We start from the raw sequence: 13,310 nt of genomic DNA on the forward strand, positions 1-13,310 counted from the left end.
CTCTTAAATCTGCTTCAAAAACCTCTAGTGTTTTGCGGATCTGCTAGAGGTTTTTGGTGTGCACTGGGCCTGACATAGTGTGTGTCGTTTTTGTTTCTGTAGCTCACAATTTCTCTTAGCCTGTCCAGTTTCAGCGGTTTCAGCGGTTTCAGCCCATCGATTGCATCCACGAGGTTGAAAGGTTTGTGTAGAAATAGATTGGAAGGCATTGAGCGGTCCGGCCACTAGGGGGGTGTGATAACATTGTACTCCAGTAAGGCCTAATGCCTGGTACACACCATGCAATTTCGCATCCGATTGATCGAATCGATTATTTCTGACAGGTCCCATCTGATTTCCTATTGTTTTTCTGATCAGTTGTTGTATAAACATGATGAGGAATCGATCAGAAGTCAAGTTGGAACTGTCAGAAATCCATTTGACCCGTCTGTCTGATGAGAAATTGAATGGTGTGTACCAGGCAGTGTGAGCTATTTGTGTTTTTACAACAAAAGAGGAAGAATAATCATTTTGCTGACATTGCTCTGGGGAAGCCACTTCCTCTGTCACAGCCTGATGTACAGAATAGAGGGTGACATATCACTGTGCACACTGCCTGTGGCTGGGAGTCCGGCTGCCTGCGGCTGGGGGTCCGGCTGCCATGTCTGCTCGGTGGTCTCTCCTGATGATTGCTATATGTCTGCTCTATAGACTGGGAAGCAGCCATGTCTCTGCTCAGACTACAGGTAAGGAGAGATGTCTGTTACTCATTCTGTTACTGATGAACACTAAATATGGGGCATTACAGATGATGGAGAGATGAGTATCTCATCCTGCAGCTGCTTCCTCTCCTCCTGTGACTGCTGGATGTGGAGGGTACAGTGACTGGTGACCCCTCTATACTATGATGATATAAGCAGGGAGAGTGGGGTCTCCTCCCCTCCCTGTACGCCTGTGAAGGGTTAGTATTACTAGGGTATCACATGACAAATATGTGCTGACTGAGCTCTGCTCAAAGTGACTGCTCAAAGTCCATGGAGCTGAGCCTTTATCTTCCGTGTCTAATTCTAGGTACACACCATACAAATTTCTGGCAGATTTACCTGCCAGATCGATTATTTCCAAAATGTCCGATTTGAATTTTGATCCATTTTTCGATTTTCCGATTTTTTTTTTTTTGTCGTTTTTTCGATCTTTTTTTAAATCAATTTTCATAGAACTGAATGAAAATCGATCGAAAAAAAAAAATACAAAATGATTGGAAAATTGAAAAATTGGTCAAAATTCAGATCGGACATGTTGGAAATAATCGATCTGGCAGTTAAATCTGCCAGACAATTGTATGGTGTGTACCTAGGATAACAGCCAAGACTCGTGACCAAAATCTCAGATGGATTTTCTGTGTGTGTACAGATTATATGGGTGTTTACATTAAATGTGTGCTTTTAGGTGGTGTTTGTACTGTGAGCCTGTATATTTGTGTGTACAATGTGTGTGTGCTGTGTGTGCTGTGTGTGTGTGTGTGTAGTTTGTGTGTCTCTGTACCGTACGTGTGTGTATGTTGTATATGTGTACATGTCTATAGTATGTACAGTGTGTGTTTGTGTGTGTACAGAGAATGTATGTGCGCAGTGGCGTAGCTATGGGGCTATGGGCCCCAGTGCAAGTTTTACATGGGGCCCCCCACCTCCAAGCACTTATATGTAACATTGGATATGGCGCAACAAAACTTGCCAAGGTCATCCACAGTATTAGAGGTGCAAGAAGGGGATGGGGAACAGTGTGTTAACCAGCTGAGCGGTCTGGACGAGCTCAGCTCGTCCAACACCGCCAGCGGCTGCCGCTCAGGCCCTGCTGGGCCGATTTTAACGAAATAAAAAGCAGCACACGCAGCCGGCACTTTGCCAGCCGCGTGTGCTGCCTGATCGCCGCCGCTCTGCGGCGATTCGCCGCGAGCAGCGGCGAAAGAGGGCCCCCCTAGCCGCCTGAGCCCAGCGTAGCCGGAACAAAAAGTTCCGGCCAGCGCTAAGGGCTGGATCGGAGGCGGCTGACGTCAGGACGTCGGCTGACGTCGATGACGTCACTCCGCTCGTCGCTATGGCGACGATATAAGCGAAACAAGGAAGGCCGCTCATTGCGGCCTTCCTTGTTTATTCTGGGCGCCGGAGGCGATCGGAAGATCGCCTCCGGAGCGCCCTCTAGTGGGCTTTCATGCAGCCAACTTTCAGTTGGCTGCATGAAATAGTTTTTTTTTTATTTAAAAAAAACCCTCCCGCAGCCACCCTGGCGATTTAATCAGAACGCCAGGGTGGTTAATAATTACTACCATTCAAAGTATCTATAGAAGTGATTATTACCACATACAGGACCAATAAACAGCTAATACTTCGGTTGAGGAAGGGCCCCATGGGGCCCCTCTGGTCCAAGGACCCCGATGCGGTCGCTAATTCGGCAACCCCTATTGCTATATGCCACTGTATGTGCGTATATGCCTGTGTGTGTGTGCAGTGTATGTGTTGGTGTGTATAGTGTGTATGTTTGTTTGTGTAGTGTGGATATGTGTGTACCATGTACAGTGCACAATATAGTATATAATATACAATTATATGATAATAGTTAACTTAAAATACAGTACAGTAAACTCTCTCTTTTTTTAAGACAACACAAATACTAGCATAACTCCTTGGATGGTCAAGACGGCCTCCTTCACTGCTTTAAGAAGATTTTTGCACATGAGTCTTACAACCTAATTGGTCCTCCTGTAGATTCCAGGACGTGAGACCTGCCATAAAAGCCACCACCCTTGCCAGTCCTGGGCACCCATGAGGCAGGTTGAGGCAGGTTCCTCAGGTGGCGGAAGTGGGGGAGGGGGCAGCGCCCACCTGGCCGTGGGTGGGGGGGGGAGCAGCCAGGAAGGGGGAGCAGCAGGCACAGCAGTGGGGAGGGGGGTTGGACCCCCCTCACCTGGTCCGCTCTCCCCCTCCAGCAATTTGCTCAAAATGTAATTATGTTCGGCCAGGCAGCAGGGGGCACAATGACTCACCTAATACCTGGATCCTGCGCTGCGTTCCACGGCTCACATCACTTCCTGCAATGCCGCCCTCAGAAGTACCCCCCCCCCCCCCCACCACTGTGCCCGCTGCTACCCCCTCCAGGCTACCTATACTGGGGGAAAATTATGCTACCTATGGGGGAGGGCAGAATCCTCACAAGCTTGCCTCAGGCAACACCGCTTTTGAAATTGAATGATTGCTGCTGTGGCAATCATTCATTGAAACAAACAAACAAAAGTTTAAACGTTTTTTTTAAGTTGATTAAAGTGACAGTCCCACTAAAAAAACGGATTCCCCCCTTTAGTGAAGTATTAACCCCTACCTAACTACTTAACCCCTAGTGTCACCCATACTTAGCCTTAAAGGACTACTGAAAGTGAAAAAAGTAGGCAGTTACAAATCTTACAGAACTGAGAGGTTTTAAACTAGCCCATGTTCTCATGGGGGTTTTCAGGGTTTTCTTTGTTTTCAAAAGCAGGTAGGATGGCTGGTTCCAACTTCAGTGGTATAATATAGCTTTCAGCAATACGTTGCAAGGATCCTTGTCGTATAAAGATGTGAAGGTGTATGAGACATAATATTGTCCGGCACACAGATCAAAGGGCAGTATCATTTTCCACACTTATAGCGTAAATTTGTACACCAAGTGTGAGTCAAAGTGCAAAGCCATTCTCCGTACTTTAAGCGTAAATTTTTAAGCTCATTTATCCCATTTCATCTAGTACATGACATTCAGAAAGACGCATCACTAGAAAAACACTGTCACAACGTGGTAACCATACGTTGCCCTGTATAATAAGATTGATTGGATGCAGCTCGTATAATTCAGCCTAGTGCAGAATATGATGATCCAATGATTGATGGAAGTCATAAGCACCCATCAAGGCTTGTGTAGCAGACCACAGACAAGCCACAGTCTGCACAGCGTTATACACCATAACCAGGGCCGGCCCTAGACTTTTTGCCGCCTGAGGCAAATTTTGAAAAAATTGCCGCCCCCGTGGGGGGCCGCCGAGCTGGAGGGGTAGCGGGCAGGACGGGGGTATTGGGCCTAGCGGTGGGGAGGGGGGTCGGACCCCCCCTCCCTCACCTGGGTCCCCCGATCTGCTCTCCCCTCCAGCTTTAAATAGTGAGTAGGCAGCCAACAGTAAGAGGCACAGGCGGGGGATCACTCACCTCTTCCTCGTTCCAGCGTGCGCACCACTGACGTCACTTCCTGCAACGCCGGCCACTTACAATACAGTGGGCGGCGTTGCAGGAAGTGACGTCAGTGGAGCGCACGCTGGAACGAGGAAGAGGTGAGTGATCCCTCGCCCGTGCCTCTTACTGTCGGCTGCTTACTCACTATTTAAAGCTGGAGGGGAGCGCAGATCGGGGGACCCAGGTGAGGGAGGGGGGGTCCGACCCCCCTCCCCACCGCTAGGCCCAATACCCCCGTCCTGCCCGCTACCCCTCCAGCTCAGCGGCCGTACCCACGGATGGGCGGATGCCGCCCCTAAAAGTTTGCCGCCTGAGGCAAAAGTTTCACCCCGCCTCATGGGCGGGCCGGCCCTGACCATAACAATATAACTTATCTGCCGTCTTGAAGATGAAACAGTCCTGGATAGTGTGGGATCCACTGATGCAATGCATAGAATGTCTCTCTAAGATGGCGGTGGAAAGCAGCGGTAGTAGAAAAGACGGTAACAGCAAGCGATAACCGTCATAATCCAAACATGGCGACTACAAGCCAGAAGCGTGGCGTGATGTTTATGCGTTTCGACCCGCCCGTGGGTCTTCCTCAGAACGTGCAACGTCATGAGTACATGCGCATACCTCTCTTATAGTATCAGCATTTGGACATTTGCCAGATTAGTGCCATCCAGTGAGCAAAAATAAGACTATAAGACAATGGCCTCAATTCACTAAGCCTAACTCCTGTCTTTAATAACTCTTCTGAGCTGTTTTACAGTTATCACCATGGTGATATAATTGTGATAACTGTAAAACAGCTCAGAAGAGGTATTAAAGACAGGAGTTAAGTTTAGTGAATTGAGGCCATTGACTATTATATTAGGCTAGGTGAACATTGGTGACATCTTGTGGTCGAATAATATATTACAATTCTAGAACAGGGAGCTAATGACCAATAGAGTTCCTGTACTGTGGACATCAGGACGAAAAATACACAAACAAAAACGAAAATTAATTGAAAATAATGTTTTATGATCCCCAAAGGCAATAACACCGCAATTACTTTTTCAATTTTGCAATTACTTTTGCAATTACTTCTGCTTACTCTACAGTAGAATATGAACTTTCCTATACAATACAATACAATACAATACAATACAATAACATTTGTAAAGCGCTTTTCTCCCATAGTACTCAAAGCGCATAGTTGTGTCTCAGATTAATACAGGGTTGCAGGCTGGGTTGCAGTGGTGTAGCTAAGGAGCTGTGGGCCCCGATGCAAGTTTTACAATGGGGCCCCAAGCACTCTATACATAACAACTGATACGCCGCCCCAAAACCTGCCAATGGCAACTACAGTGTCAGAGGTGCAAGAAGGGGGTGGGGAACAGTGTATTAATGATTACCACTATTCAAAGTATCTATAGAAGTGATTATTATGAGCACAGGACCAATAGAGAGCTAATACTGTAGTTGAGGGAGGGCCCTATGGGGCCCCTCTGGCCCAAGGGCCCCGATGTGGTCGCTACCGCTGCACCCCCTATTGCTACGCCCCTGCTGGGTTGTGTTACAGAGGAGATAGTCAGATGTTCATGAATGCCAGACTAAAGAGGTAGGTTTTCAGTTTAGACTTAAATGCTTCCAGGGATGGAGCTGTCCTGATTGGGTGTGGCAGGGAGTTCCAAAGTGTAGGGGCAGCATGACAAAAGGCTCTGTCTCCAAAAGTTTTGAGCTGGACTCTGGGGGTGACCAAGGTGTTACGTCCTTTTGATCTAAGATTGTGGGGGGTGTGATGCAGTTGCAACAAATCCTTCAGGTATCCAGGGCCCAGATTGTGCAAGGATTTGAATGTCAGTAAGCCAATCTTAAACAGAATTCTCCATTTTATCGGTAGCCAGTGGAGTGAGCTCAGGGTTGGTGTTATGTGGCAACGGCGGGGTTGGCTCGTTAATGGCCTTGCGGCGGCATTCTGTACTAATTGCAGGCGGCGTAAGTCTTTCTTATGCAGGCCTGTGTAGAGGGCGTTGCAGTAGTCTAACCTTGATGTGACGAAGGCATGGACTAGGGTTGGAAGATCCTCTGAAGGAATTAGGTGTTTAATCCTTGCAATATTCCTTAGATGAAAGAAGGAATGTTTCACGACAGCTGAGATTTGATTCCTGAAGCTTAATTTCCCATCAATCAGTACTCCCAGGCTGCGCACACAGTCTGAGTTGTTCAGGTCTGAGCTCCCTATCCTTAGCGGTGTTGGTTGAGACTGGGGCTGCTTTGCTGTTGAGCCCTGGCCCTCGATAACAAGAACCTCAGTTTTGTCAGCATTAAGTTTTAGCCAATTAATATTCATCCACTCCTGAAGCTCAGCTAAGCATGCGTTTATTTGTGGAGTAGGGTCTGTGATGCCAGGTTTGAATGACAAATATAGCTGGGTGTCATCAGCATAGCAATGATATGTCAGGCCATGTTTTTGTATGATTTCTGTGGCAGCAGGTATATGGTGAAAAGTAAAGGGCATAATATTGCGCCCTGAGGTACACCGTATTTTAGTGGTACAGGGTTGGAGAGGAAGGGCCCTAAGGCTACCCTTTGTGTTCTGCCAGCCAGGAAGGAGTTGAACCACTGGAGAACAATGCCATCTATGCCACAGCACTCTTGTAGCCTGTTGAGCAAGATTTCATGATCGACTGTGTCAAAAGCCGCTGAGAGGTCGAGCAAAATCAGGATGGAACATTGACCCTTGTCTCTTGCAATGAGCAGATCATTGCAAATCTGGGTGAGGGCTGTTTCACAGCTGTGATATTTCCTGAAGCCAGATTGAAAAGGGTCAAGGATGTTGTTTCTGGAAAGCCTGGCTTCAAGTTGGAGGTAGACAGCCTTTTCTATAACTTTTCCCAAAAAAGGGGAAGTTAGAGACAGGTCTGTAGCTGTTTAGAGCATCTGGGTCTAAGGATGGTTTTTTGAGTAGTGGCCTGACGATTGCTTCTTTCAGAGTAGAGGGAAACCACCCTTCTTGTAAGGAACCGTTGACTATTTTGTGGAATGCCGGTGTAAATAGTTCAGGGCATTTCAGCAAGAACTTAGTGGGGCCAGGGTCCAGATCGCAGGTAGTCTGGCGAAGATTTGAGAGGATATCCAAGATGTCTTTTTCAGTGATTACCTTAAAATCAGACCATGGTGTTAGGCTATTTTTGCCCCTGTTATATGGCTCTGCATGGGTTTCTTGGGCTGTGAATTTAATGGCAGATCGTATGGAGGAGACTTTGTCTGAGAAGAAGTGGGCAAATTTCTCGCACAGTTCCTGTGAAGGTCTGATGCTGGATTTCCTGCAAGATGGATTGCAGAGACTGTCAACCGTGCGGAAGAGTTGGGCAGGTCTGTTGGCTGCATTTGCAATTTCGTGAGACAGGAATAAGGACTTCTTTTTGTTAATCGCCGTTTGATATTTTTTCAGGTGAACAATTAGGGAAAGTTTGTCATCAGGGGACTGGTGTTTGCGCCACCTTCGTTCCAGTCTGCGTCCCTGTTTCTTTAGTTCCTTTATAGAGTTGTCAAACCAGCGAGCATGATGTAATGGTGCGGAACGTTTAATCTTTAAGGGAGCTATGGCGTCAAAAGTGGCTGAGACATCGTGGTTATATTTAAGGACCATGGATTCAAGGCCTAAGTTGTGATCTGTCAGTCCGCCTAGATTGAGGCTGTTCTGAAGGTGTTGGGGTGTCAAACCTTTCAAGGAATGATATTTTATTAGTTCTTTCACTTGGTGTTTTGTAGCCGGTGCTGTAAAGGAGAAGTGGACAGTGTGGTGGTCTGACCAAAGTACTGGATCAATTTCCACATTGGATATTAGGAGTTCTGAATGGAAAATGAGGTCCAAAGTGTGTCCTTTTTTGTGGGTAGGGAGGTTGACGGCTTGAGAGAAGCCCAGTTCATTCATGGAGAGAAGTAGCTCAGTTCCTAATTGGGAGGTGTGTGTATCGACCCATGTGTTAAAGTCTCCCAGAATTATCCACTTAGGGTGTTTCAGTGTTATGCAAGATACAAGTTCTGCTATTTCCTTGAGAAAAGCTGAGCCACCATCAGGGGGTCGGTAGACAAGCAGTATGTTTATTTTTTTCTCAGCTGAGAGTTCGGCTGCCAGACATTCAAAAGAGTTGGTGGGGGCTACAGTGAGGGGTTTAATATTCAAACTGGATTTGAAGCACAGAGCTAATCCTCCTCCCTTGCGGTTTTGTCTTTCGCAGTGTAGAACTGAGTAATTGTCTGGTACCGCAGCCGCAAGAGTGGGTCCTGAGTTCTGATCCAACCATGTCTCTGTAATTAAAGCTAGATCTGAAGCCTCTATTAGATCATGAATAACTGCTGTTTTGTTGTTTATGGACCTGGCATTGCAGAGTACTGCTTTAATGTTGTTTGCCTTAACTTTGAAGCCTGTGTTCCTAGCTCCTGGCTGGGGGTTGTAATCAGGAGTGTGGCAGCTATCTCTGTTATCTGGGTCCTTTACTTATACAGCTAATTTATAGATATGTGAGGATTGCTCTGGCTTCGAGTTATGGGTGCCTGCACGTCTTCCCCTCTTACCCCGCCTTGTTTTCTTGAGAATCCCAAGGGATTTTAGAGGGGTAATCAAAGCAGAATCTATTTGTATAGCTTTAATGGAATACAGTGGGATGCAAAAGTTTGGGCAACCTTGTTAATCGTCATGATTTGTATAAATCATTGGTTGTCACGATAAAAAATGTCAGTTAAATATATCATATGGGAGACACACTCAGTGATATTTGAGAATTTTGAAATGAAGTTTATTGGATTTACAGAAAGTGTCCAATAATTGTTTAACCGGTTCAGCACCGCAGTCCGAAAATCTCATGCATCCGAGCAACGTTCACCTCCCATTCATTCGCCTATAACTTTATTGCTACTCATCACAATGAATTGATCTATATCTTGTTTTTTTCGCCACTAATTAGGCTTTCTTTGGGTGCTACATTTTGCTAAGAATTATTTTTTTCTAAATCTATTTTAACAGGAAGATTAAGAAAGAAATGAAAAAAAATCATTATTTCTCAGTTTTTGGCCATTATAGTTTGAAATTAATATACGCTAGCATAATTAAAACTCATGTATTTTATTTGCCCATCTGTCCCGCTTATTACACCATTTAAACGATGTCCCTATCACAATTTAAGGTGCCAATATTTCATTTAGAAATAAAGGTGCATTTTTTCAATTTGCGTCCATCACTGTTTATAAGCTTATAATTTTAAATAATATAATAACATATTCTCTTGACATGCATATTTAAAAAGTTCAGACCCTTGGGTAACTATTTATGTTGTTTTTGTTTTTTTTTAATTGTATTTTTTATTTTTATTTTTAATAAAAAAAGTGTATGTGGGTAATTTTTGGTGTGGGAGGGAAACTGTTAATTTTAAATGTAAAATATTTATTTTTTTTAATTAAAAATGAATTGTGGTGCAGTTTACTATTCGGCCACAAGATGGCCACAGTGAAAAAAGTCCTAGATGCGAACGATTTCGCATCTAGGAACTTAAAAGTAGGGGAAATGTTTCCTGGGGGCAGAAATACCACGCTCTCTGGAGAGAAAGCGTCGGTATTTCTGCGGGGAAGATAGATCGGTGAATGGGAATTATATTCCCATTCACTGATCGGGGGGCTAGCGGCGGGCAGCGGGAGCGCGCGCGGGGGCGCGCCCGATCGCGCGCACGAGGCGGCGGCAGCAGCAGTGCCTATCTGGACGAGGAAGCTCGTCCAGATAGGCCGAACTGGTTAAACAAAATTAGGCAGGTGCATAAATTTGGGCAGCACAAAAAATAAATTAAATCAATATTTAGTAGGTCCACCTTTTGCAGAAATTACAGCCTCTAAACGCTTCCTGTAGGTTCCAATGAGAGTCTGGATTCTGGTTGAAGGTATTTTGGACCATTCCTCTTTGCAAAACATCTCTAGTTCATTCAGGTTTGATGGCTTCCGAGCATGGACAGCTCTCTTTAAAGAGAATCTGTACTCTAAAATTCTTACAATAAAGAGCATACCATTCTATTCATTATGTTCTCCTGGGCCCCTCTGTGCTGTTTCTGCCACTCCCTGCTGCAATCCTGGCTTGTAATTGCCAGTTTTAGACAGTGTTTACAAACAAAAGACATGGCTTGTGATATAGCTTCTGCCTATAACAGCAGACAGCACATTCCTACCTGAGCCCAACAAAGCCGTCAGTGGAAAGAAGATTTGATTAGATAACAGAGATAATACAGCCACTGTGCAACTAGGAAAGGCTGCAGTAATCCAGAGCACATTAGAACAGGTATAGGAACTTATAGGATAGAAGAAATAAGGCTGAAAATTTTGTTACAGAGTCTCTTCAACTCACACCACAGATTTTCAATTATATTCTGGTCTGGGGACTGAGATGGCCATTCCAGAACATTGTACTTGTTCCTCTGCATGAATGCCTTAGTGTATTTTGAGCAGTGTTTAGGATTGTCATCTTGTTGAAAGATCCAGCCCCGGCGCAGCTTCAGCTTTGTCACTGATTCCTGGACATTGGTCTCCAGATACTGAGTGGAATCCATTCGTCCCTCAACTTTGACAAGATTCCCAGTCCCTGCACTGGCCACACGGCCCAACAGCATGATGGAACCACCACCATATTTTACTGTAGATAGCAGGTGTTTTCCTTGGAATGAAAAGTGTAATGGATTGCGGAGATGCCGCCGCGCGGTCTGGCAGCGGGGCGGCTGTCTCTGCATTCAGACCGGCGGTTTCCGCACAGCAGCATGCGTCTGGTTTGCCTGGGCCTTCTAGTGCGCACAGATGGAGAGCTACGCGCACGCGCGCTAGAAGGCAAGCCCTTTATGCCAGTAGGAGAGGGATCAGCTGATCAGGTCGATCAGCTGATCCCAGCGCAGTTACTGATTGGCTGAGTGGCACAGGGCGGCGCGGAGGAGCGCTGCAGTATATATAGATCTTGCTGGTCAGTCTCTGGTTGTCTGCCGTTGCGAATACTTACGTGTGAGCACTCAGACCTCAGTCAGATCCCACAGTGTGTTAGAACCAGGTGGATCTGGGAATTCACACTTAGCCATATTATTACTGTGTTATACTTTAGACCAGTTCCGGGGTGTTGAGACCAAGGACCTCACATCCAAGCTTAGGATCACTGTGTCATTACTGTGTTAAACTTTAGACCAGTTCCGGGGTGTTGAGACCAAGGACCTCACATCCAAGTTTAGGATCACTGTGTCATTACTGTGTTATACTTTAGACCAGTTCCGGGGTGTTGAGACCAAGGACCTCACACCCAAGCTTAGGATTACTGTGTCATTGCTGAGTTATTATCTAGACTAGTTCCTGGGTGTCAAGACCACGGACCTCACACCTCAGACTAGGACTGTGCTTTATATCTGTTATGACTATTTGCTCTGTCAACCTCTCTCTTGCTTTCTGATTCGGTACCTCTGCATATCTGCCTACCTGTTGCCAAACCCTGCCTGTACCCGGTTACCGAATCAGCCTTCTGTCTCTGTACCTTATCTGCTCGTGTGTTGCCGACCTGGCCTGCCCGACCCTCCAGGCTGTCACTCATCCCTTGAGTGCTCAGTCTATCTGTACTAGCTGTGACACTATTCCACCAAGTGTCAGTTAGCTATTAGGACTCCTGCTCCTCAGAGTCCAGCCTGCTAGCAGCCAGTGGCCTCTACTCCTCTGGAATCCTCTGGCTGCAGTACAGTCTATTATCTGATCACCAAGTATCACTGGTTGCCAGGTGCTCTCTATTCCCTCTCTCAAGGAGATAGTCCCTGCACAGCCGAGGGCCACCTGCTCCCCAGGTGGTGCCTGGCCGAGCTGCCTGTGTCTCCCGCCTCACGGGAGATAGCCTACAGTTACACCAAACACTTACACTTCATTAGGTGTCCAGAGGTTAGTCATACTTGTATTATTGGTGATTCTGCAGATCATCCATAATCAGGTATACATCTGTATTATTGATGATTCTGCAGATCATCAATGATCAGATTCTCTCTGTGTGCTGACACCAATCGATACAGAATGGCAGACCTGAAAAACAAAATGGACGCACTCAACAGCCGTCTTGATGCACTCACCACCTCGGTGGAGAATTTCATCAGGGTGTTGGACGGTCACCAGACCCAGATTACTGCTTTGTCTGGGTCCATACAGGTCCTTCAGACGGCTGTGAATACAGTGCGATCTCCTCTAGTTACAGACTTGCGTATGTCTGTACCCGAAAGGTTTTCTGGTCATAGATCTGACTTTCAGAACTTTAGAAATCGAGTAATGTCGTATTTTGAGTTAAGACCCAATTTATCAGGAAATGAGGCACAGAGAATTACGTTTATTAAGACCCTTTTGTCAGGGGATTCTCAAACATGGGCATATAGCCTTCAGGCAGGGCATGAGGCTTTGACATCAGTTGAGGAATTTTTTAAGGCCATGGCCATAATTTACGATAATCCGGACATTGCTTCTACTGCTGAGCGGAAGCTTAAGACTTTGCGTCAGGGTAAGGACCCAGTAGAGGTCTACGCAGCTGAGTTTAGGAAGTGGGCTGTGTCAGCTAGGTGGGGGACATTTGCGTTATTAGACTGTTTTCTATCAGGGCTATCAGACGCAGTCTCTGATTTGATGATGGGACACCCTGAACCGAAATCTATTGATGAGGCAATCTCTTTAGCAGTACGGCTTGATCGCCGTTTACGCTATCAGAAACAAACCCGTGGTAAGAACACTGTAAGAGATATGTCTCCTACGCCTCTCCTCCACCCGCCAAAGCCAATGCAAATTGGACAGTCAAAATTGACACGGGTGGAAAAGAATCGCAGGAAAACAGAACAGCTCTGTTTGTACTGTGCAGAGGAGGGTCATAAGGTACAGAATTGTCCTAAAAAGTCGTGAAACGCTGCCGCCTAGGTGTAGTCAGAGGTAATACCCTAGGCGCGCAGTTATTACCTCTAAACAATAATCGTCTGCTCCTTCCCTGTTCCGTCACATGGGAGGGTCAGACTGTCCCCACTGAAGCTTTTATAGACTCTGGTTCAGCGGCTAACTTTATAGATTATGAGTTTGCAA

General features: G+C 46.1%; 1 protein-coding gene across 5 annotated transcripts in view; it reads left to right on the forward strand.

The window, feature by feature from the left end:
• Positions 1-586: 586 nt before the first annotated feature.
• Positions 587-13,310, forward strand: part of LOC137532532 (C4b-binding protein alpha chain-like) — a 732,640-nt gene continuing 719,916 nt past the window's right edge. For all 5 annotated transcript variants that reach the window (XM_068253140.1, XM_068253166.1, XM_068253147.1 and 2 more), the window contains exon 1: positions 587-725. In XM_068253140.1, the coding sequence (XP_068109241.1) occupies positions 641-725 (85 nt within the window). In that variant the 5' untranslated portion in view covers positions 587-640. The remainder of the gene's footprint in view (positions 726-13,310) is intronic.

This window comes from Hyperolius riggenbachi, chromosome 1 (genome assembly GCF_040937935.1).
Source record: "Hyperolius riggenbachi isolate aHypRig1 chromosome 1, aHypRig1.pri, whole genome shotgun sequence".
In the NCBI taxonomy this organism is placed as follows: domain Eukaryota; kingdom Metazoa; phylum Chordata; class Amphibia; order Anura; family Hyperoliidae; genus Hyperolius; species Hyperolius riggenbachi.